Source organism: Chrysochloris asiatica, unplaced genomic scaffold (genome assembly GCF_000296735.1).
Source record: "Chrysochloris asiatica unplaced genomic scaffold, ChrAsi1.0 scaffold00012, whole genome shotgun sequence".
In the NCBI taxonomy this organism is placed as follows: Eukaryota; Metazoa; Chordata; class Mammalia; order Afrosoricida; family Chrysochloridae; genus Chrysochloris; species Chrysochloris asiatica.
The window spans coordinates 31940683-31966267 of NW_006408530.1; the positions used below are offsets into that span (position 1 = coordinate 31940683).

A 25585-nucleotide genomic window follows, 5' to 3' on the forward strand; every position below is an offset into this window, starting at 1 on the left:
CTACAGGAAAGAATAGATCTGCCCCATAGCATTTCCAAGGCTGCAGTCTTGACTGAGGCCTGGTGTGGTCCTGTGTGTTAATGCTGGACTGCAAAGTTGGTTTGAACCACAAGGTCGGTGGTTCAAGCTCACCAGCCGCTCCTCAGAAACCCTATACAGGGTCACGATGGGTCTTAACCAACTCAACAGTACTTAATAATAACAACAACAATCTTCCTGGAAGCCCACTGCCACCTTTCTCCCAGCAACCCTTTGGTTAGCCAAGCACTTAACCACTGTACTACCAGGGTTCCTTATTAAATAATTATGCATTACAAAGTGATGATATTCTAACTTTTCTTCTCAATGTATTAGTTAGCATACCACTCTAAAGAAAAACTTCCCCTCATCTACTATTTGAACATTCAGTGACTAAGTTAGTTTAGAAAAGTTTTGATAAGTGCTTGCTTTATTTCTCTTTTATTTACCAATTTTCAGATTAATAAGTTGGATCAGTCTCCAAGACTGATCAGAAGAACTAGGTGGTGCCCAGCTACCACTACCAACTGACTGATATAAAAGGAATCACATTAGAAGGGTCCAGATAGATACACTGGGAGAAAATGTGGAACAAAACTCAAAAAAAAATTTTTTTAAAGGCCAGGCTTAAAGGAGGGGAGTGATTAGCATTTCAGTCCAGAAGCTGAGGCCCCTGGGACCATCAATGGAGAAGATCGGAGAGCGGGATCCTACCCAGAGAAGCAATGACGCCAGAGACGGAGATGATGACATGGAGCAGCTGGACACTTTAGATCCAGAGAGGGAGAGGGGCTGTGTGCTGATGACCAGGGTGCAGGCTTGTAGTATATACCCTTTGGTTGGTTGATGATACATGGAGGGGATTATATCCATGGCAATGAAACGATATACGATAGGATAAATGTAAAACTAATGTTCGCCCATGTAAACTATCACATAATTCACAATAAAACATTAAAAAAAAAAAAAAGGCCAGGCTTACTGGTCATAAAGAGACTAGAAGAACCAGAGACTGTGGCCCTAGGTCATTCTTCACGTCTGGAACTGGCATCAGTTAATTAACTTTGGGGTTTTTCCCCATTATTATTGGCTTTTTATCAGAATCTTTATAAATCTGATCTTTATTTGTCTTTGGGGCTTGGAAACATTATGTAACAACATACTGGAAAAAACATCTGAGAATAATAACATCAGCAAATGTCATGCTGCAACATTGTATCTAGTATATATTACTAAAAATGTAATGTACAAAAAAACAGTTGTAAATAAGGTTCCTCATAAGTGGAACGTGTTGTAAGTTGGGGACTACCAAAACATACCAGATACATAATTTTTCCTACTCCGTCATTCTACTTTGCTATATGTTTTTCTTCATATTTACAGATATTTTGGTAAAAGACCTCAGTGGGATTGTAGAGGGGCGTCAAATCTTAATGAACTTCACCAGCTGTTAAGTGACGTGATGATTAGAAGATTAAAGACTGAAGTGTTAACCCAACTCCCCCCTAAAATCAGACAGCGTATTCCATTTGATCTTCCACCAGCAGCTGCCAAGGTGAGAACCCTTGTGTGATTGAAAGTCATATTTAAATCATTTTAAATTATTCTATTAAAGATTGAACATATTTCATATTTCACAGAAGGGAATGTCTACTTTCTTAAAATAGGCTTAATTAATTGAGCATGTGAAATGACTTTCTATCATTCCAAGAGGGAACGAGAAGACTTTCATTTTAGTTATTAAATATGTTAAGGGATCCAGTGTCCTAATGAATAAAAAATATTTCTGCTGAATATCTGAAACTACTGAAATTGCAAAAAAGGATTTAGATTTAGTATTAAAATTTTGAAGTCTCTATACATTGCAAAAGCCAAAAGTTATCAAGAGAAATCTTGTTTCTTGCTCTAGAACTTTTAAGTGTGAATGGCAATCTTCTAGAATAATTTGGATGTAGTCCTCTTCTAGAAATCTGAAAATTCTCCAATCATGTTATAATATGTGAAATTCATCATATCAAAGAGCCAAAAGTGGTATAAGTATTTTTCCTACTTCTTCTCTGACATTTACTTTTTGGGAGTACAGTGATTATGTGTTCTCTGGTTCTGGACACAGCGTGTTGCACTATTACAGCTTACAGCTTAGAGTAAGCATTTGATAAACATTCAGCTTTTATGTTATTTCTAAATAACAGTGATCTGATTTCCTTATCTACTACTGCATCATTAGAAAGAAAAGAAAGTGAATCGTCAACATATGATTGCATTACATTTTATTCACTAATATTTGCCAACTCTTTGTGTATATTTAAAGATTTTGTCTTTTTATAAAAATACATTGCTATCATATATGTTTTTACTACTGTGATTTTTTAAAAAACTTTTTATTGTGAATCCAGTAAAGGTTTATAGAGCAGATCATCAGTTTTACATTCAACAAATCCTATACTTTGATTATATGGTTACGATCCCCTCTGTGCATCAACAGTTAACAGCATTTACCTCTATTCACTCCAAACACTGCATTCCTCCCTGTGTCTCCCAACACCCCCATACTCCCCTGCCTTCTTATATTAATTTTTATTTTTACTTTCAAAGTATTTTTCTTTGTGAGACAGCCTTAATGATTTCATGTATGTTAACAAAGAGTTTTCGTTTTCACTCACAGCTTGCCCTTGTCTCTTTAATTATCATGAACATGTGGCTGGATTACCTCTGCATTGATGATTTTAAATAGACATGTTGACAGCTTTGGGATTGTTCATTGCCCTTTATATCTTCCTATACAGAAAAGAAAGAAAAAGTCGGAAATCCTTCACTGTTGCATTAATTGTTCTATTTTTTGGTGCTGATTTCTAAACCTTTGTTATTTTTTCCCACATAGGAATTGAATTCCAGTTTTGAAGAGTGGGAGAAGTTAATGAGAACTCTAAATTCAGGAGGCATTGAGAACGGTAGCCCCTTTTTACAAGTCATGGGGTTGATTACTCGCATGTTTAAACAAACTGCTATTGCCAAGGTACTCACTGCTGGGTCATCTGTTATTTTTCTTGATACGAATTGTTTAATGCATTTAAATATTTTCTGTAATGCAATATACCTTTGCTATTTAATTTTTAAACTCTGCATTAAGGAAAAAGACATAGGAGGATAAGTTAAAAAATATATAATTATAAAGTTATTAAACAAAAGTCTAAAAATGTGAAGATAATGTTACTTCACATTAGCTTCCTGGTGTGGTGCTGTGGGCTAATGCACCGGACTGCAAAGTCATTTGAACTGCAAGGTCGGTGGTTCAAGCTCACCAGCTGCTCCTTGGAAACCCTACACAGGGTCGCTATGGGTCAGAATCAACTCAAATCAACTCAAAGCCACTTAACAACAACAACAACAGTGTTACTTGACTTATCCTCCATCTAGGTCTATACATGTCTGAAGGCAGTACTTTTATTTCTCTAACTCTTCCCCAGAGAATTCTATGGTGTTCAATTAACACCATATCATATGGGCAGCTTTGGCTAACAGAAGTCTAAAGGGGCAAAATCTGGGCTATAGGGTGGATGGGGTAAGGCTTCCTAACTAAATTCTTGCAAGACAGCTCTTGCTACCCTCAAAGAATGAGCAAGTTCATTGTTGTGATGGAGCACAGTTCCTTCACAGATTTTTCTGACCGTTTCTTCACCAGTGCAGTTTTCAATTTTCATAAAACTTCTTCCTCACCAGCCCCTGATATCATCCTGTGTCCTTTGGGAAATTTTATCAAGGTTACCCCTTTGAAATTCCAATCAAACAGTCACCATAAGCTTCTGGTCCTGGTGTTGCACTGTGGGTTAATGCACCAGACTGCAAAGCTATTTGAACTGCAAGGTCGGTGGTTCAAGCTCACCAGCTGTTCCTCAGAAACCCTACACAGGGTCGCTATGGGTCGGCACCAACTGGATGGCGCTTCACAACAACAACATAAGCTTCTAGGGTGATCTCTCAACCTTGAATTTGTCTTTGAGGTCTTCCTGACCGTCCTTAAAATGCTTTATCCATCTAAAAAAACTATTGTTTTATGTGAGGCAGTATACCTGTAAACTTGTTACAAAGCACCAATGATTTGAGAACATGTTCACTTGAGTTTTCTTAAATTTTTTATATTAGCTATGATCTGATTTTTGAAACATGGAAAAACTCATGGTGACCCTAGGCACAACAGAATAAAACATTGCCTAGTCTTGCACTATCCATACTTATACATAAAATTGTTATAGTGAATCATATAATATAAAGGGACTTCAAAAAGCTCATGGAAAAATTCCAGTATCTTTTAACTCCATTTTTCTATGAACTTTTATCTTTTAACATTTTATTGTGGATTGAGCAGATCATCAGTTTTAACAGTTTATTGTTTATAGAGTAGATCATCAGTTTTACATTCAACAAATCCCTTTGTTTTATTACAATTCCCTCCATGTACCATGTACCAATAGAAGTAATGGTATTTACTTCTATTCACTTTGACTCTTGCTACCTTCATCTCCCTGTGTTTCCTGCTACCTTCATCTTTCTTCTGCTAACTTCCCTGTTGTTGTATATTGTATTCCATGAATTGTTGAAGTTTCCCTCATGCATGTGTTTTTATAGGGGTATGTTTTCATTTCCCTTGGATAAATTTCTAGGCATGGGACTACTGAACCATGAAAAGTGCAAGCCTAGCTTTATATAAAAAATTGTCAAATTATTTTTCAAAGCTACTGTACACTTTGCCTTCCTGGTAGCAATGTATGAGAATTCCAGTTGTTTCACATTTTTCCCACCGATTGGTATTGTCAGTCATTTTTATTTTAACCATTCTATCTCATTGTGCTTTTAACTTGCATTTCCCTAATGACTAGTAATGTTGTGTTTCTTAGACATTTCTTTTGTGAAATATCATTTGCTTTGAGCCCGTTTTTATATTGTATTGTAAGAGCTCTTTATATATTTTGAAAACAAATCTTCACACATAAATGTCTTTTGTAAATATTTCCTTTTCCTATATTTTCTTCAAAAAGTGCTGAAGTTTTAGGTTATGTTTGTAGATCGATGCGCTGTTTTTGTGTGGCATAAGATCAGGCAACATTGTGTTCTGTTATACAAGAAGGCCAAGAGCCACTTTGATGGTAACTAACAACATAACATGAGTTATTTTGGGGTTGTCCTGAGTCATAACTGGCTTGATGGCAACCACTTTGGTTTTGTTTTGTGTGATTTTTTTCTGAGCTATTTTGAGGCAATTTTCTTGTATGGTACAAATTAAGGGTAGAGACTCAATTGTATTAGTTTTGGTTTAGTTTGAGTTTCTTGTGTGTGGAAATTGAATTGTTCCAACACCATTTGCTGAAAAACTATTTTTTCCTATTGAGTTAACATGGTACTTTCAGCAAAAATTAGTCATATATGTGGGACTGTTTCTGAGCTTCCAATTCTGTTTTAGTGATCTGTAAGTTTTACCTTTTACAGTATTGCACTGGCATAATTACTGTAGACTTACAAGTATTGAAATCACATGGTGTTCACCTACTTTTTTCTTTTTCATAATTGATTTGTTGTATGCCTTTTCTTTTCCATGTAAATTTTAGAATGAATTTATTGAGTATGTGAAATTTTGGTTGAAATTAAGTTGGTTTTACGTATCAATTTGGAGTATTGTCTTTTCATCTGTGAAAAGAGTATCTCCATTAATTTAGGATTTAATTTCTCTCAGCAATATTTTAGTTTTCTTGCATGCCTTTTGTTACATGTACTCCTGAATATTCTTTGTCATTTTATGTGCTTGTAAATTAGTATTACTGTATCAATTTATAATTTTTTATTTTTAGCATATGGAATTAGTACTGATGTTTTTATCTTTTTGGGAGGCATCGCTAAAGACCCTACATCAAAAAAAGTTTAAGATACTTTTATAAACAACTTTACATATAAAAAACTAACAAAACTTATATGAAATGGACAGTTTTCACAAAAATTACAATTGATGCCAGAAATATAAAAAGATAATTAGTACTATGTGTATTAAGAAATTTAATGCATAATTTATAATAATCCTTTAATGAAAACTCCAGGATTAGATGGTTTCACTGGTAAATTCCATCAAACGTTTAATGTAGATATACTATCAATTTTACAGAAACATTTTTCAGAAAACTGAGGAGTAAAAACATCTACTGACTAATATTATTAAGCTAGTATTCTCCTGATCCCAATCCTAGACAAAAACATGAAAAAAACTACAGTTAAATATCCCTCATGGATGTGAAAAACCTTAACTAAATATTATCAAACTTAAACCACCAATATAATTTTTAAGCATTTATACTAAGAATGCAATATTGATTAACATTTGATCAATCATTTTAGTGCACTACATTGACAAGGTAAAAAACAGAAAGCATTTTGACAGAATTCAATATCCATTCATAAAAAACAACAACAAAAACTTTCATCAGATTAGGACTAGAAAGGAAATACCTTATCCAATAAAAGACATTTATTTTAAAATGTATGACTAACATCATACTTAAGATGGAAGATTGGATGTTATTCCCCTAAAACTGGGAGTCAGACAAGTATGAAGGAGCTTTGTGAAAAAATTCGATAATCTTTTCATTACATTTTTCGGAAACTTTTTGAAGCCCTCTTGTATGTCTGCTATATTCAGCATTGTTTTGGAGGTATTATTGGATGCCGTTAAGTTTGTTCCAATTCATAACGATCATATGCAGAACAGAAAAAAACACTGTCCATTACTGTACCATCTTCACAATCATTGTTATATTTGAGTTCTTTGTTGCAGGCATTTTGTCAATCTATCTCATTAAGCGTTTTTCTCTGCTTTACCAAGCATGATATCCTTCTCCAGAAACTTGTCCATCATGATAGCATATCTCAGATACATTAGATTAAGTCTCACCATCATCTTCCAAAATAGATTTTTCCTTCTTCTGGCAATCCAAGGTGTATTCAATATTCTTTGTAAATATCATATCAATTCTTCTTCAGTCTTCCTATTCATTATCCAACTTTCACTTGAGTATGAAGTGACTGAAAATACTGTACCTTTGGTTAGGTGCACCTTAGTCCTCAAGGCAAAATCATTGCTGTTAACATCAGATTTGCCCAATTCAATACATCATTTGCTTTCTTGACTGCTGCTTCCATGGGCACTGATTGTAGATTGAAGTAAAATGAAATCCTTAAAAACTTCAATCTTTTCTCTGTTTATTATAATGTTGCTTATTGGTCCAGTTATGAGGATTTTTGTTTCCTTTATGTTGAAGTATAATCTGTACAAAGTGTTGTCATCTTTGATTTTCATCAGTAAGTACTTCAAGTCCTTTTCATTTTCAGTATGCAAATTTGTATCATCTACATATTGAAGAAGGTTGTTAACCAGTCTTCCTCCAATCCAGGTACCATTGTTCTTCCTCAAGACTCTGTAATATAGCTATCAGAATAGACATTTAATTTAATGAACCAGAAAATAGAATTCGGATATAGACCCTCACACAGATTGTCAATTGATTTTTGGAGAAGAGACAAGATAACTCAAAGGTGAAATGAGCATCCTTTCAACAAATAGTAAAAGGACAATTAGATATCCATAATGGGCCGGGGGAGGAGGGACTAACCTTAACTATTATTTTACACTCTTCAGGAAAATGAGCTTGAAGTGGATCTTAGACTTAAACATAAAAACTACAATTATAAAACTTCTGGTAGAGTACATGTAAGAAAATGTTCACAGTCTTTTGCTAGGGAAGGTTCCTAGATTGTGCAAGTGGTTTGCATAGCCTTATAGTTCTGTTCTAAGATTTACACCCTTGGAAACCCTGTACCGGGTCGCTATAGGTCGGACCCGACTCAATGGCACTAAACAACAACAACAACAACAATATAGTTCTGTTCTACTCTGCACACACTGGGTTGCTGTGAATCAGAACGACAATAGCTAACCTAAAGGTTGGAGTTTCTAACCCACCCAGTGACACCATGGAAGAAAAGCCTAGTAATTTGCTTCTGTAAAAGTTACAGCCTCAAAGCCCCCTGTAGAACAGTTCTATGGTGTAATATATGGGGTCACCATGAGTTGGCAACTGGTTTGGTTTGGGATTTTGGTTCAGTAGAAAGATTTTTTAGATAGGATACAAAGAAGGAGAAACATTAAAGGGGAAAAAATGAGACATAAAACTTTAAAACTTACAAATGAAAGTGTAGGACACAGCTCAAATTCACAACTGGAACAAGATGTAACACTCGACGTTCCATCTTCCCATATCATGATTTTTTTGTTTGATCAGTGCTCATTACAGTGTAGTGATTATGTTAAACATTTCACAGTTGAGGTATAATTTTATTTTCTTTCTTTGACATCTGTTGGTTTTCCTAGATTTAATAGCTATCTTGCTTGTTTGCTTGCTTGCTTAGTTTTCTTTGTAATTAATACTGAGCTCAGAATGTTTACTTAGGAGTAAAGAATTTATATGAGAACATTTTACATAATTTTTACAGTCTATGGTGAGAAACTCTTGTTGGAAGCCAAAGGTGTTAGTGTGGGAAGCTGGCTTCTAATTCCTTTTTATCCTTGAAAAGAAAAAAAGAATATGAGGTCAGTTATCCCCATGGAGGGTGATATTCCCAAAGGTTAATGTCAGTCAAAGGGCAGTCCATCCCACCCCAGTTCTCTAGACTCTTATCTTTTTTTCTTTCCCTGCTAGAGCCGCTATCCTCAACTACCTGTATAAATTAGAACTGTGTTGTTGTTTGCCTGAGTGGCAGTTAGAAATTAATTCATTTTCCCGAGAAACATTATTGGTATCCAACCACAAGGTTGGTCGTTCAAACCCATTAGAAACCCTCCACAGGGCTGCTATGAGTGAGAAATGACTTGATGGCGTTTAACAACAACCATTAGAATGTCTAGTAACTGTAAATAATGCAGTTTATATGCATTATAGATTAAGTAAACTTTGGAGGAGATAATTAGTAACTGTACTTAACAACTTTCTTATGTAAAAATGTGTTTCTGAGTTCTCCAAAACCAAATTTTAAATGAACCTTGGAAATACTGTAGACTATAAATTGGTTACTATTTTGTGCACATAGAGTAACATTAAGCATCCACTGATTTATCACCAGGGTCAACTGAGTTTCTTTGGCTAAGTGTCTCCTGACTAATTCAACAGAAATATATTTAGCATCTAAATGTAGAAACCCTATACAGGGTCACTATGAGATGGAACCAACTTAACCACTTAACAACAGCAATGAACATTAGAATTGTGATGTTGGCAAAGAATATTGAAATTGCTTGGAATGTCAGAAGAAGAAGCAAATCCATATTGGAAGATGTACAGCCAGAGTACTCCATGGAAGCCCTAATGGTGAGACTTCACCTCATGGACTTTGGACATGTTGTCAGGAGGGACCAGGTCCAAGAAAAGAACATCGTACTTGACACAGTTAAAGAGGAAGACCTCTTAAACTCATTGAACTCTTCAACCTCTTCCTCATTGAAGAGGAAGACCCTCAATGAGATGAACTGACATAGTGGCTGCAGCCATGAATTCAAACATAGCAACAATTGTGAGGTTGGCTCTGGACTAGATGTTTTGTTCTTTTGTAGATAGGGTTGCTATGAGTTGGATTTGATTGGATGGCGCCTAACAACAACAACAACAACGTTTGTAAGGATCGTGGTTTTGTAGAGTGGGTATAGCAAACAAAATGCAGTGCCTATACTGCAAGGAACTTAAAGTCAGTTTGAGAAGATAGTGAAATTAATATTCAACAATGATAGTGTAGTCAGTGCTTACACAGCAGAATGCCATAGAAATACATGGAAGATGACACCTGACTCACTTTAGAGGGCTCAATAAAGATAGCTCAGAGAATTTGCAACTAGTGTTTAGCTAGTCAAAGAGGTTGTTGTTAGGTGCCATCAAGTCAGTTCCAACTCAGCGACCCTATGCATAACAGGACAAAACAGTGCCCAGTCCTGCACCATCCTAAAAATTGTTGTTATGCTTGAGCCCATTGCTGCCACCACTGTCAAAGAGTAGAGTCAGATGGGACAGGGATGGGGCTTGTAGGATATATTTCAGAAAGGTCAGACAATCTATGCAAACTTACAAAGATTAGCCAGAATGGACATATTTAGGGAACCGAAAGTAGATCAGCATGACTGAAACGTGAGAGAATCTAGGCTAGAGATTACAGAGGTTACAGAAAGCAGTCACCACAGCATGAAGGTCCCACTTCATGGTGTGTAATTTATCCTAAGGGCTCTGTTTTTGACCAGTCAGGCACCATGCAGTAGAGTAAAATCACATTTGTGCTTTAGAAAAATAACTGCCTGATGTGCAGAGAATGGATGGAAGGAAACAAGCCAGTTGTCATGGAATTCAGGTGGGGTGGTGCACTAGTAATCCAAGTTACATTGTTGGTGGTCTGAACTGAGATGGTAGCTGTATCACATCCTAACTAGAAAGGAAGGGATAATTCAGAAGATACTGAGATGGTATAATTGACAGAGGTTGATGATTGATTGTGGAAGGTGAGGGAAAATGTTTTGCTTGGTCAACTGGGTTAATATTTGTGCCACTCATTGAGACTGAGAAAAACAAGGAGATTTAACAAATCAAATGACACATTGCATTATACAAAAGACCTCTTAATATTTTTAAAAAGCAAGTGTATGACTGAGGTGTGCTTGACCCAAACCATGATCTTTTCAGTTGCATTGTGGAAGATGAAAGAATTGATGCGTCCCAATATTGGTGTTTCAGAAGAATATTGAACACGCTGCCAGAAGAACAAACAAACCAATCTCCAATGAAATACAACCAGAATGCCCTTTAGCTGCAAGGATGGCGAGAATTCAGTTTATTTACTTCGGGCATGTCACTAGGGAAAACCACTCACTAGAAAAGCACATCATGTTTGGTAGAGTGTCAGCAAAAACCAAGGAAACTCTCAGTGAGCTGGACTGACCCAGTCATCACGATGGGCTGAAACATACCAGCACTCATGAAGATGTCACAGGACCACTTACCACTCTCTTTCTGTTATGCCTAAGGATGCTGCGAGTCAGAGCCAGCTGGTGGCAACTAGCAACTAATAGCAGTTCATGCGCAGATCCAATTAAGTGTGATCTGTGCCTAAGTCAGCAAAGTTTCCTACAGTATCTTGTTGGAAATACTTTTCTGTTTTACTTTTACTTGCATTTTATTTTCAGCCTAATTTACTCTCAAACCATAAGTTTTTTGTTTTTTCAGGGATATCACTTTCTTCTGTGCAACCTCCTCTTCTGGTTTAGGAAAAATTTGTTCCTTTCCAGTGAGGATCATTTCAATGTAACAGAGGGAGCTTATGTAGGGGTTGATCCACGCATGAGCTTGATAAGTTCAGCGACACATCTTGGGGGCTTTCTTGACCTGGATATGCTCAATGATCAGAGAATCCACGTCTATACCCTTAAGTTCAGCATTGCACTCTGCATTTTTAAGCATGTGCAGCAAAATTTCCCAGCACTCTTTTTTTGGACCATTAACCCTGTGTCCAACCCTATTGTTTGGCCTGGGTACACTTATCAGTGCCACTGCTGTAAAGTTGGCATGGTGCACATTGCTTCTGCAAAGTGACATGTATCAGGTACTTGGTGACCTTTTGAATATGCATACCCTTGGTGACCTGGGGAGATTTGAACCTCTTGATTTGCATGATTTTGTGGGGTTTTCTGGGTCAAGTGAGTAATGAACCATTTTGTGAGATTACCTCAGACAACCATGGAAAGAGAAAATACTTCTGTTTTCATTGAATTATTTTAACAATTCTGTTGAGGATTTTGAAGACAATTTAAATGAGATTTACCTAAATTTGAAAAATCTTAATAAGAAGAAAAGATTTAAAGAAATGAATAAGCTTTCAAGATAAGTATATTTGTGCAAGTATACAGTTACTTAGACAGTATTCGGTTTCAGGGGCATATCCTTATTGCCAGCAGTGAAATGACCTCTTCATTATTTGAACTTTTCAATGAGAAATACCTACAGGTATATAATAATTAATGTATAAAGTAAAAATCTTGTTCTTGTCTGACCTTCTGAGGAAGTATTTTCTCCATTTATATGACTGTTTTGACACTCTGTTAATCATGGCTAAAGATGAATAAGTCTAGAAAGGACCTCTGGGTGTCTTCTATTCTATTTCTTTGTTCCCAGACAGTTGTTGCCTAAAGCCTTCCAGATGAATGGTACTCCATTTGTTCTGTTTTTATAGAGCTCTAGCATGAAAGGTTGTCTGCTATAATCTTTTTTTCATCTCTTCTTCCTATTTTACAGTGCTTTCTAGGCAGACTGGAAGGTAATAACAGTACTCCAAATTAGGTCAGAACAGCAAGTTAGGTCATATGATCTGATAATAGTATATACAGTGCTATGGAGCCCTGGCAAGGCACTCTGGGTTAATGTGCTGGACCACAAAGTCACTTTGAATCGCAAGGTCAGCAGTTCAAGCTCCTTGGGAACCCTATACAGGGTCGTTATGGATCAGAACGATTTGATGGCACTCAACAACTTCTTAGGAAGACACAACTTCTTAGGAAGGTTGTTGAAATTTTAAATATATTTGTTATTACCTCCTTAGTTTTGGTACTGCATTATTAATTTGAGATCTCTTTTTTAGATACTGCTTAAATGCCTAGTAATGATCAACAGTAAGTAAACAAAGGTAATAAACCTAAAATTATCAACATTACTGATGAAAAATAATCAGTGAAGGATCGCAGAAAATTAGGAAAATGACTCGTCTTCTGTATCATCATTTTTATTGCTTTGTAGTATTTGCTGAGAATGCAATGGAAGAGTTGGGATTAGTATAAATGTTCTGCCAGGAAGGAAAGAAAAACAGATATAAATAGTATGTATGATTTAGCCAACTCTGAATTTTTTTTCAGGTATTTTATACCAACATCTCATTTTTTTTTTTTTTTTGAGAAATGCCAATTATTTTTCTATGAAAATAAAGCGAGCCTACAATTTAAATTTCTCTCTTACCTGGGGGATGTCAGCATTCCTTACTTAAGCTTTAGAAACTTTCCATAAAGCTCTAAACACATTTCTATTATGCACAAAGCCTGTTTCCTCTTTAATTGCCTCAGCAACTTAACACAGGTAGAATCCTATTAAAACTGTGCAGTCAGATATAATGAGGCACCTGCACTATCCCTTACTTCACAGCAACTGGGATGATATTAGACGGCAGAGTGCCTTTTCCTGTGGCAGGACTGTATTTTAGGAAAGGATTTCTGCCTCTGATCCCAACACAGTCTGCCTCCTGTTCAGTAGTAATGAGGTGATCTGTAATAATCAATCAATAAAAAGCAGTCTTTTAATCATTTCCAGAGGAGGAAAAAGATAATATATTGTCTGTGTGAGAATGCTGAATGGAAGAAGACTTTATTTAAAATGGGAGAGAATCCTCTTGAGATATTTGGATACATTTGGAATCACAAGTTGAGGGACTTACCCTAGAGATGAGGAGAGATACCTCTCTTGGTGAAGGAAGCATAGTGAAGGAACTAACTTCTCAGGTGAATTGTGTTTTCTCTAGTCATGGGAAGTTGAGAAGTCACCAAGAACACATAGGGTTTAATTTTGTTGAAGAGGTTGAACTTTGTTTTGCAACTTCCTAAATAAATAAAGGACTTCTGGTGTGGCGTTGCCAGTTAATGCAGTAAACTGCGATATCAGTTTGGGCCGTTAAGGCCGGCAGTTCCAACTCACCAACTGCTCCTTGGAAACCCTGTGCAGGGTTGCTATGAGTTGGATGCCAACTCGATGGCACTTAGCAACAACAACAAAAGAAATATAGTAGAAATACTAATAGCAAAACTTTTAGAATACTTACAATGTCCAGCACTCTTTTAAGCATAGCTCATGTCTAACTGTTTTAATTTCCCTACAACCTTATGAGACAGGTACTTTTCTACCCCTTTACGTATGAGGGAACTAAGACACAAAAAATTTGTGACTTGTTTGAAGTCTCTCGACATTTAAGTGATGGAGCTAGAATTTGAACCCAGCAGTCTGTCTCCAGTATCTATGAGCTTAGCCATCATGCTACTGTTGTTATGTGCCATCAAGTCAGTGCTGACGAACAGTGACCCTTTTTCACAACAAACCAAAACTACCCTGTGTTGTGCCGTCCTCACAGTTGTTGTGAGCCCATTATTGCTGTCACTATCAATTAGCTCACTAGGAGTCTTCTCTTTTTTTGCTGACCCTCCATTTTATCAAGCTTGAATTCCTTTTCTAGTAACTGGTCCTTTCTGACATGTCTACAGTATAAGAGACGAAGGCTCACCATCCTCACTTCTAAGACATTTTCTGGCTGTACGTTTTCCAACACAGATTTGCTTGTTCTTTTGACATTCCATAGCATTTCCAATAATCTTCACCAATACCATCATTCAATTGTATCGATTCTTCAACTGTCATCTTCATTCACTGTCTAACTTTCATACGTATATGAGGTGATTAAATGTACCAGGACTTGGGTCGGGTGCAATTTAGGCTTCAAACTGACATTTTTGCTTTTGAACATGTTAAAAAGATATTGTACAGCAGATTTGCCTAATGCAATACATCATTTGATTTCTTTTCTGCTGCTTCCATGAGCATCGATGCAAGTAAAATGAAGTCTCTGACAACTTCATGCTTTTCTCCATTTATCATGATGTTATTTATTGGTTCCGTTGTGAGGATTTTTGTTTTCTTTACATTACGGTGCAATCCAAAGAAAAGGCTGTAGTCTCTGATCTTCATCAGTAAGTATTTCAAGTTTTCATCATTTTTAGCAAGCAAGGTTGTATCATCTGCATATCTCAAGTTGTTGACGAACCCTCTCCCACTTCTTATGCTGTGTTCTGCTTCATATAATCCATCTTCTTAGATTATTTGCTCAGCATACAGATTGAGTAAGGTTGTTGAAAGGATACATCTGTGGCGCACCTTTTCTCGTATTTCCTTGTTCTGTTCTCTTGGTCTATGTACATGTTCTGCACAAGCACAGTTATCCATAGTTTGTTATGATCCACACAGTCAATGCCTTTGAATAGTTAATAAAGCACAAGTAAACATCTTTCTGGTATTCTCTCTGCTTTCAGCCAAGGTCCATCTGATACCAGGAATGATATCCCTAGTTTCACATCCTTTTATGAATCTAGCTTGAATTTCTGGCAGCCCCTTTATTGATGTACTGCAACAATCAGTTTTAAATATCTTCAGCAAAATTTAATTGCATGTGATATTAATGATACTGTGCAATGATGTCCTCATTAATCCCTGGGTCATCTTTCTATGGCGTGGGCACAAATATGGATCTCTTCTAATTGACTGGCTAGGTAGCAGTCTCCAAATTTCTTGGCACTGCATCAGCTTGTTGAAACATTTCCGTTGGTATGCTGTCAATTCCTGGAGCCTTGTTTTTTTTTTTGGCCAATGCCTTCAGTGTTGACAGGACTTCTTCCTTTAATTCCATTGGTTCTTAATCATATACTGCCTCTTGAAATGGTTGAATATCAACCAGTTCTTTTTGGTGCAATGACTGTATATTCCTTCCATCTTCTTTGGATTCCTGTGTCATTTGGCATTTTCCCATAGAATCCTTCAATATTGCAATCTGAGGCTTGATTTTTTTCTTTAGTTCTTTCAGCTTGATCAATGCTGAGCATGTTTATCCCTCTTGGTTTTCTAAGTCCAGATCTTTGTACATAGCATTATGATACATTTTTATAACATTTTATAATAATTTATAAGTACATAACAGCATTATAAAAAAATTTTTTAATGTGAAGTTCTGTTAGAATTACCCAGTTGTAAACTACCCAAAGAGGTGTGCTTGCGTTTCATGAGAATATCTTCTTTTCTGTCCTGTGAGAAAAAGCGAACTAGGTAAATTGCTTTATTGTATCTTTATTGTATGTATCCTGTCTACTTCTCAGTGCTTCTTGCATTAGAAGTGTTCGATTTCTATTTCCAGATATATTTATAATGTAATAAAAACAGGCCTGGAAATAAGAAAATGACACTTCCAGTATTCCACCTAAACCCATCTTTGGAATGGAACTTTTTATTTCTTATGAGAACATTTTAGCCTGAGGTTCTGTAGAAACGGTTTAAAACAACAACAAAAACAAAAAACAACCCTGACATTATTGTATAAAATTGCCAATAACCCATGAGGGTTATCTTTCACCAGATTTGAAAATATTTTTATCATATCGATGAAATGGTCTCAACATTGAGAACCATGACTTGAGGGAAGGGATGTAGAAGACAGATTTTTATAGCTTTCTTTTTGGAGAGCTGGGGAGCTGAATAATGGAGAATTAGCAATGCATAGTTTCCTTTTACTTTGGCACTCGTTTTCCTCATTTAAGATAATTAAAAGGTTAGTAGATAAATCAGCTATTCCAAAATAAACTAATAAGGAACAGTGTAAAGTGATCTAGATAAAAGCAAGAGAGGCAGAGAAGATGCTCTCCACCCACATGGTACCACTTGAAAGCTCTCGGCATCCTGATAGCACTAAACAAAGTGTTTGGTTCCTGGCTAAAGGTGCACACCAGCAAAATCTATGATGATCTGGTAACCAAATGCTGGAGCTCACTCCACACCTCTCAGCTATGGCCTCACAGCTAGACTGAAACACATTCTTAAACAATCCAGAATAAGGGAATGGGGTGGCAACGCCGTAAATGTCCTTTAAATAGACAATTGTTTCCATTGATCTGGAAGTTTTCATGGCTGGGACTGGGAACATTTATCCCTCACCAATCTTGTTTACCTTTTGTCATTCGGAGCCACCACACTTAAGATTTATGTTCAATTGTAGGACCTCCATTTGCCTATACAAAGGAGATTTAAAAAATTAATGGAAAAATGGGCTTGAAAGACCATAAAATTTTTCTGCAAACTTTTTGAAGCCCCCTTGTGTAAATAATACATATAACTTGTATAATATTTTCTTCAACCATTTCTCTACTCTGTTATTCAGTACATCATTGCCATATTAGTTGTTTTAGACTTAACTGATTTACTGCTTTTTTGGTATGGTATTTGGAAACTTTCTTGGCAGTGAGAAAGTTTTAAATAAATAGCCTAAGTGGGTTTGGTTTGGCTTTTGGATATATGACTATATTTTGGACTAAATTAACATTAGCTTTCTTATGTGTAATTATCTCTTAAAGGTATTGTATAAATTAAGGTGATGTCAGAGGAAAATAGTAAGAGACCTAAGGAAAAATGTATCAAAGATATATGTAGGATCTCAAGTAACAAGACCTCAAAGGAGAGCAGTTTCTGATTTGGTTAGTTTAGTGGTTCAATGACGACATCAAGAACACAGGTTCTCAATTCTTCCCAAACTCTTCTAAAATTTAGGAAAGGGAACATATGGGAATATTTACTGTTTGAGGCCAGTATTACTGTTACTAAAACCAGGTAAACACATCATACAAAAACAAAACTACAGAGCAGCATCCCTTATGTATATAGATGAAAAAATCCTCAACAAAGCACACCCAAATAAAATCCAGCAATATATAAAAGGATTACACACCATGACCATATGGGATTTATGCCAGAAATTCAAAGTTTGTTTATCCCAGAAATTAATTGATCTGGAAATCAATTAATGTAATACATTGTTGTTGTTAACTGCCTTCCAGTTGATTCTGACTCATAGAGACCCTGTATACGGCTTCCAAGGAGATAGATAATTACGGGAGCAGAATCCTCATCTTTCCCCTGCCCAGCAGCTAGTGGATTCAAACTGCTGCACTTGTGATTAGAAGACCAATGCATAACCATTATGCCACCAGTATCCCTAATGTAATACATTAATAGTAAAAAATAATAGATAAAACCACGTGGTCATCTCTTCCTACTACTTATAGTCTGTCTTAGGCTGAAAGCGCCTATGAAACCTGTTCACCAGGAGTGACTCTGCTGGCATTTGAAATACAGGTGACATCACTTCCAGCATCATGGCAACTTACAAGCCACCAGAGTGACAGACTCACAAATGATTCACAGTTTAGGAGGTTAGAAGTCTGAAGTAAGACTGCCGGTTCTAGTAGAAAGCATTATGCCTGTCAGCTCTGGAGGAAGGTCCTTGTTTGTTCAGCTTCTGTTTCTTGATTCCTTGGTGAGATCTCCATGTGACTTGATACCTTTGCTCCCCCATCTTAGCCTTCTTAGTGTGTTATTTTTATATCTTGCAAGATACTGAGTCAAGGCACACCCTATACGAATGCTACAATTCATATAACAAAGATAACCTACGTCTTCTACATGTGTTTGTAATCATAGGCATAGAGTTTTGATTTTATAATAGATATATAACAGGCATATCAATGAAAAAATTCGCTTCCTATCAGGCCTCTATGATAGAACTGTTACAACTTTAAATAAATAAATAAATAAATAACCAGTTTTTGTTTTTTTTTTAATGGGCAAATTATCTGAATAGACATTTCTCCAAAGAAGTTCATTTGTTACATATATATTTTGGATCTCCAAACACATTTTCTCATAGAAGCAATATCACAAATGGTTAAGCTGTGAGGTTAGTCCCAAAAGCCTATTTAGCCAATTATAGAACTGAACTATATAATATTAATAGTAACTGTAAGCCCTTCAGTGGCAACTGATGGCAGGCTTTGGATGGGCAAGCTGAGAGCTTTGATTTGATGGGAAGGGTGCTATACATGAAGGAGCTCAGGCAGAAACAGCTCACTGACAGAGAGGCAAGGGAATGCATCTGGGGATGGTGCTGTAGTGATGGTAAATGAATGTACCTTAAAAATACTCCAACTTGACATGTACTTTTTGAAAGGCTTATCCCAGTAAATATACCTCTTTAGGCAAACATGCACTTTATTAAAGTAGTTTGGTTGCCATGACAACATATCCAGAATTTATAGCTCCTTATTGTGAGAAGACTTCATTTCTACTTTCTGGGACACTGAAATCCAAGGCTAAAATTCTTAGTGTCATCCAGTGTCATTGTATGAGGAATTTCTATTTTTCAGAACATTTAGACATACCAAAGGGAACGTGCAGAACCAGTCTTGTAACTTTATAATATATGCATGAATTTTAAATTTTTTTTTTAAATGTCCCTAATGATTTGATGGATGCAGTCTTTTTTAATGTTGATATCACAGCTTCATATGGTTACAGTTTAAGCAGTAGAAATGACCACTTCAAAAAATAACATGCCCATGGCATTGGACTGCTAACCACAAGGTCGGCAGTTCAAGTCCACCAACTGCTCTGTGGGAGAAACATGAGACTTTCTGTTCCAGCAAAGATTTTCAGCCTCAGAAACACTATTCAGGGAAGATGAGTCAGAAGCAAGTTGATGATGACACTTAATAACAAGCAGCAATATAAATATTCAAATTTACTCTCTAAGCAATAAAACCAATAATGAAGAAATTGCACATAATCATCTATTTAAACATGTGTTCAACTAGTTCTCAGGTTTTAGCCACAATGCAACCCCACCTTCAGAGGTGCTACTGCGTGAACCTTTATTACTGCAGTGAGTAATGGCTGCTTCTCAACTTTTCTTACCGCCTGCCTATGAGTAGGTTGTCAGGTCAGCTGATGTTCCCAGGCATCCATCTGCTTTATCACTTCACAATATTGTTGCTGTGGGCTTCTCTCTAATCTTTGCCCCTATATGCTTAGTTATCAGTTGAATGTAGTGCTATGAAAGAAGAGAGGTATGCATGTTCATCCTGTCATCCCAAACTTTCTAATTAATGAGTTTTTAACAGTTAAGTGGTAGTATATTCAGGTTTTTAGCTTAACACATGCTGTCTGCTTTAAATCTAATTCCTATCTGTTGTTAAAGTTGGTTTTGACTCATAGTGACCCTATGAAATGTTTCCATGGGTGTAAATCTTTATGGAATTAAATCTTTACAGGAACAGAAAGTCTCATCTTTCTCCCATGGAGCAGCTAGTAGGTTCAACCACCAACCTTGTGATTAGTATCCTACCGCACCATCAGCACTTGAATTCCAATTTAATTAATCTCTCATTGAGTTCTCAAGGAGCTCTGGTAGTGTAGTAATGATTACAAATTGAGCTGCTAACTTCAGGGACAGCAGTTCGAAACTACCAGCTGTTCCGCGGAAGAAAGATGATGTTTTCTGCTCCCATAAAGATTTACAGCCTCGGAAACCCTGTACAGGATTGCGATGAGTCAGCACCGACTCCACAGCACACAACCACCATAACCACATTGAGTTATCACTCCTCATAGAAAACTTAGCCTCAAATTAACTATGAAAAGGCAATTTGGTCTGAACTTTCTTGGTTTATTTTCTTCTTCCTCACAATTTCTCTGTCTCCCAGTGTTCTCAGCGACCTCTCTCCTGTGCTCTTTATTCCATCATTCTAGCCTCTCCTGGTACTTTCTCATTCCATAGACAAGCTAAGTCCCCTAGTTTTCTCTTTCTCATAACAGTCTATTCTCTCTATTTATAAGCCTATCCAATTTCTAAGTTTAAGAAGTAAATCAACTTCCTAACCCATTAAGCTTTGGTCCCAGCTTTCTTTTTTCCTTCTTTTCCAGTCTTCCCTGAAAAATAAAAATACTTTCTCTGTGCATCTGCCATTTCCCCTTCTGCTGCCTCCTAATTCTATCCCATTCTAGTCTTTTTATATAAGCTCTTTTGAAAATCGTGTAATCCAAACCACCAAGTCCGTACCTAGTTCATAAGCTTCCTTGACTCTGCTTTCCATTAAAACACTTCTCCATTCTTATGTGTTGTTGTTGTTGTTTTGCTGATGCCTACACATTGTGGTGTTCGTGTTTTGCCTGTTTTCCCCCTGCTTGTCCTTTACCTTCCACATAACAGTGAGTTTCTAGACAACCTAGAGAACAAAGCAGTTAAAAGTTTTCAGAAACTTAAATGATTTTGAGGAGGAGTATTACTTTTCTAATGAAAAGAAAGTGAAATGATTGTTTATAAACATTAATACAGTTTAACTTTTAATTTTTAGGCAGGTGCTGTGAAGGATTATATTAAGGTGATGCTTCAGAACGAGTCGCTTAAATTTCTGGTTTTTGGTCACCATTTAAGCATGCTCCAGGCTTGCACAGAGGCAGTCATAGAAAACAAGGTATGTTACCATTTTGATTTATAAAATAGTTTTTTTAATGCAGATTTTTAAATATGCTAGACATTTATTGTAGTCTTATCATTGAGATTATTTTGCCTTCTTTAGCTTATGTGATATATAAGGACTATTGGACACTTTCTTGTGAGTTATGTTAGTATTTATAACTATTACAATTATAATATATTATTAAATTTTTACCTTAATATATAATTTCCCATTTATCATATGATCTGAATTGATTAATGATATTCTTTGTAGGCTGTTATCTGACTTCTGTTTTTGTTCTTGGGCATATCATTTGTGAGTGGTGTAAACACTTGAAAGTTAACGTTTTTATCTGCCTGCAAGGCTGTGAGTGATGCAAAGAGGAAAACAAGAATGAATTCCACTGATTGTTGTACCTAACTACAGTCAGACCTTTAAACTTCCAAGAAGCATACTCACTACAGAATACTGTTATTAAAATGGAGTATAAACAGATTGAAAACTTACAGACCAAGCAACCCAGACCTGTTTGCATTATTGCGTTTTCTTAGGGCCACTTCTTTTCCAGTAATGACTTCTACTTTTTGTGTTTAAACCCTTCATCTATTCCCTTAAAATGCTGGGAACTTCTAGAGATGCTCAGAAATAACCAAAAGAAATTTCCTGACAGATTATATTAGCTTAATATATATGTAGCAGCAAAGACACTTGCCTGAGTTGGTAGGTTTTTAAATGGCGCGGTAGTCTTGTTTTTGACATCTTTGTATGTAGGTTTTTTAACATTAGCTAATAGCCTTATTCGCCAGACTGCAAAGCCATTTGAACTGCAAGATCGGCAGTTCAAGCTCACCAGTCACTCCTCAGAAACCCCATATAGGGTCGCTATGGGACGGCAAACAACAACAACAATAGGCTCATTAATGTTACCAAGGAAGTTATTCTGACATTTCCTTCATAAAAAGATGAATAATAATACCGTATAATAAAATGCTGTACATTAAGGGGTACTTTCTCATTTGACTGTCCAATAGTTTCTATAAAGCGTCCTCTAAGGAAATTAATTAACATTAAAATATTTTTTAAATGTTTATGTAATAAAGTTAGATTTGTAGTATCTTATCCTGATTCTGGAGTCCTGCTGTGGCACTGTGGGATAACGCGCTGAACTGCAAAGTTGTTTGAACTGCAAGGTCAAACTAGCCGCTCCTCAGAAACCCTATACAGGGTTGCTATGGGTCGGAACTGACTCAATAGCACTTAACAACAACAATCCTGATTCTATTGTGTCTTAAACCCTTATGTGACCTGTAGGACATAAAGTGGTCACCTAAGTTTTTGCTTCTTGGGTTTAACAGGAAGATACTATCCAACTTTTAGTCTGTGCTGTTCTCTGGTGAGAGCCTGTATCACTCATGAATGTAAAGAAATGGGTCTCATCTCACCAAGCCCAGCATCAGAGACCCCTGAAGACATATGTGTCAGCTAATTGTATCAAAATCCATTTTGCCTCAATAAGTGTCTCCCATTTCATTAAAAATGTCTTCTTTTATTGAAAACATGATTTCACCACTGCATTCAGAATCCTATTTAACATCTGTAATAGTTACAAAATATTGGCAGTCATGGAGCTAAAGGTATAGTTCTCCTAAACACTCCCTAGCCTGACTTATAATGGGTTTTCTCTAGAAAAACCCTCAAAGTCCTTGTAGCCTCTCTTGTTGTTGTTGTTGTTAAGTGCCGTCGAGTTGGTTCCAACCCATAGCGACCCTGTATAGGGTTTCCAAGGAGTAGCTGGTGAGCTTGAACCGCCGACCTTGCAGTTCAAACGGCTTTGCAGTCTGACGTATGTATTAACCCACAGCGCCACACCAGGACTCCTTTCTTAATGGATATTAAATGGTTCCCTGATCACTTGATACATATTTTGCAAAGACATAGAAAGTTAATATGGGACATTAACATTCTATTTAATAAGTAACTTGGCTAATCCCTCATAAAAGTCATTATTTGTGTGCCTCAGCTGTGTAAGGCTAGGTTTTCCATAATATTGGAGATTCAGGTCTTAACTTGTTTTTAAGAAGTTTAGTAATGCATTCCTTTTAGCTATTCTAGAACACACCGGTTCCTCCTCTCAGCTTCAGTCATTCTTAAAGACAGCTGTGCTCAGTTTAGCACTTAATGTTTCCCTATGTTTCAAAGATGTGTGTATGTGTCTTCGCTTCCCACCTCGATGAAGAAGATGATATTGCATATTTCATTTCATTTTAATAATGTCAAAAAGAAAAGATAGCTCATATGATACATTAAAAAGATCTTTCCCCAGGTAATATTTGGACTATTTCAGATATATGTGTGGTATGTTTTTCATTACATTAGAAGTATGTGGACAGACTCATCATTCTATTTTCTCACTTACCTGGTGTTGGTTTTCATTGAAATTCATGATTCTGTAACTGAAAACTTATCTGATCCATTATTTAAAGTTACCATGAATTTACATAGGAATATATTAAAGACCCCTTTAACTTAATTCAACCAAGTTTTGTGAAACTCCTTCTAAAATGCAGGGATTGCCCTGATCTCATTGATAGTATGGGAATGAATTCGACATATATTCTACTTTCAAGTAGCTTAAAGGGTAGGAAGAAAAGAATTACTGTTATTAAGAAACTGTTATGAGAGGCAGATATGAGAACCCAGTTGTTTTCAATTAAGCCAGACATTAAAGAAATTGGTAAATATATATTTAAAAAAATTAAAGAAACTATGAAAAAGCATGATCAAAATTCTTCTTGTGTAACATTTACCAGACTGCCATCTTAACCAATTTCCATTTTTATATGAAAGCTATAAAAAATATAAAATGAGATGAGTTTCTTCTAATTTTACCATTTCCTTTTTGGACTCTAGACTCGTTACATTAGAATAGATGGAAGTGTTCCATCATCAGAAAGGATACATCTGGTTAATCAGTTTCAGAAGGATCCTGATACTCGTGTAGCTATCCTAAGCATTCAGGCTGCTGGTCAGGTAAGAAATTTCAGGTCTAAGTTTGATAATAAAACATTGTGAGATAATAAAGAGGCCATTAACCACAATTAAAACATTTATATCTGGATGTCTGGTAAAATAGATACTCATTCTATTTCAGATAGGGCTACAAAATGTAATGGAAAGAAGTCTAAATACCTCTGACTCCAATCTTCCTAACAATTGAGAGACTAGTACTGGCACATTAGGTGGCCACTCATGAACTTATGAGATCCCAGTTACTACTCATTAAAGTAGGATGTAGAACATTGTCTTTGTCAACTGTTATGCCAACTGACCATGGTATCCCCTGAGACTATGGTCCTGAACCCCCAGGCCCAGCAACTCACTGCCTTCAGATGTTTGATAGCTTCTAAGAAATGTTCATCATGTTGTCACCTGTATGCTCTACCACAGTCATAAGTATTTTTTGCAGCAAAGGTAAATAAATGCCCATGTACAGATAACCTCTGTCAAATCCTTATATATTTGTGGGTAGACTCCCATTCTTCCTCCCGTACCGTACCTGTTTAGCCTGTGTGTCTGTCCATTTATCTATACATAGAACACTGCTGTTCCAGGGTTGTGTGTATAACAGTATTCACCTCTATTCCCTTGAACCCTTACATTTGTCTTCATCATTCTTCTCTCAGCCTTCCTCTTCTTGTATATTGCCTTCCTCATCACTTGAATTCAGGAGCTCTGGTAGCATAGTGGTTATGAGTCTGGCTGCTAATCTCAAGGTCAGCACTTCAAAACTACCAGGGGTTCCACAGGAAAAGATGAGGCTTTCTGCTCCTGTAAAGGTATACACCCTCAGAAACCCTATTCAGGGTCTCTATGAATCAGAACCAACTCCACAGCACATAACCACTACCACCACCATTACCTGAGTTAACATGTGTCTATCCTCTAGTCAGTAAATTATTCTTCCTTCCCTCTCATCCCTGGTAACCATCAAAGAATTCTTTTTTATTTTTAGAATGAAAACCTTTTCTTAAGTTTTTACAATAGTGGTCCTTTTGTGATTGACTAATTTCACTAATGTTCACAATGTTGTCCAGGTTCATCCATGTTCTGAAGTGTTTCTCGATTCATCATTATTCTTCAGTGTTGAGTAGTATTTCATTGTGTATGTGTACCCATGTTTGTTTAGCCATTCTTCCACTGATGGGAAGTTAGGCTGTCTCCATCTTCTTGCTATTGTGAATAGTGCTACAATGGACACCAGTGTGCCTATGGCTACTCATGTTATAGCACATATTTCTTGTGGATGTATACCAAGTACGGGGATTGGTGGGTCATTTGGTATGACTATTTCCAACTTTT

The 25585-nt window shown here is 36.4% G+C and overlaps 1 protein-coding gene and 1 pseudogene across 1 annotated transcript in view; one reads left to right on the forward strand and one right to left on the reverse strand.

Annotated features, from left to right (window-relative positions):
* Positions 1 to 25585, forward strand: part of ZRANB3 (zinc finger, RAN-binding domain containing 3) — a 226722-nt gene that overhangs the window by 127255 nt on the left and 73882 nt on the right. The window contains exons 6-9 of the mRNA XM_006834600.1: positions 1402 to 1573; positions 2900 to 3034; positions 21122 to 21241; positions 24137 to 24256. Coding sequence (XP_006834663.1) covers positions 1402 to 1573; positions 2900 to 3034; positions 21122 to 21241; positions 24137 to 24256 — 547 coding nt within the window. The remainder of the gene's footprint in view (positions 1 to 1401; positions 1574 to 2899; positions 3035 to 21121; positions 21242 to 24136; positions 24257 to 25585) is intronic.
* Positions 11277 to 11801, reverse strand: LOC102836385 (annotated as a pseudogene).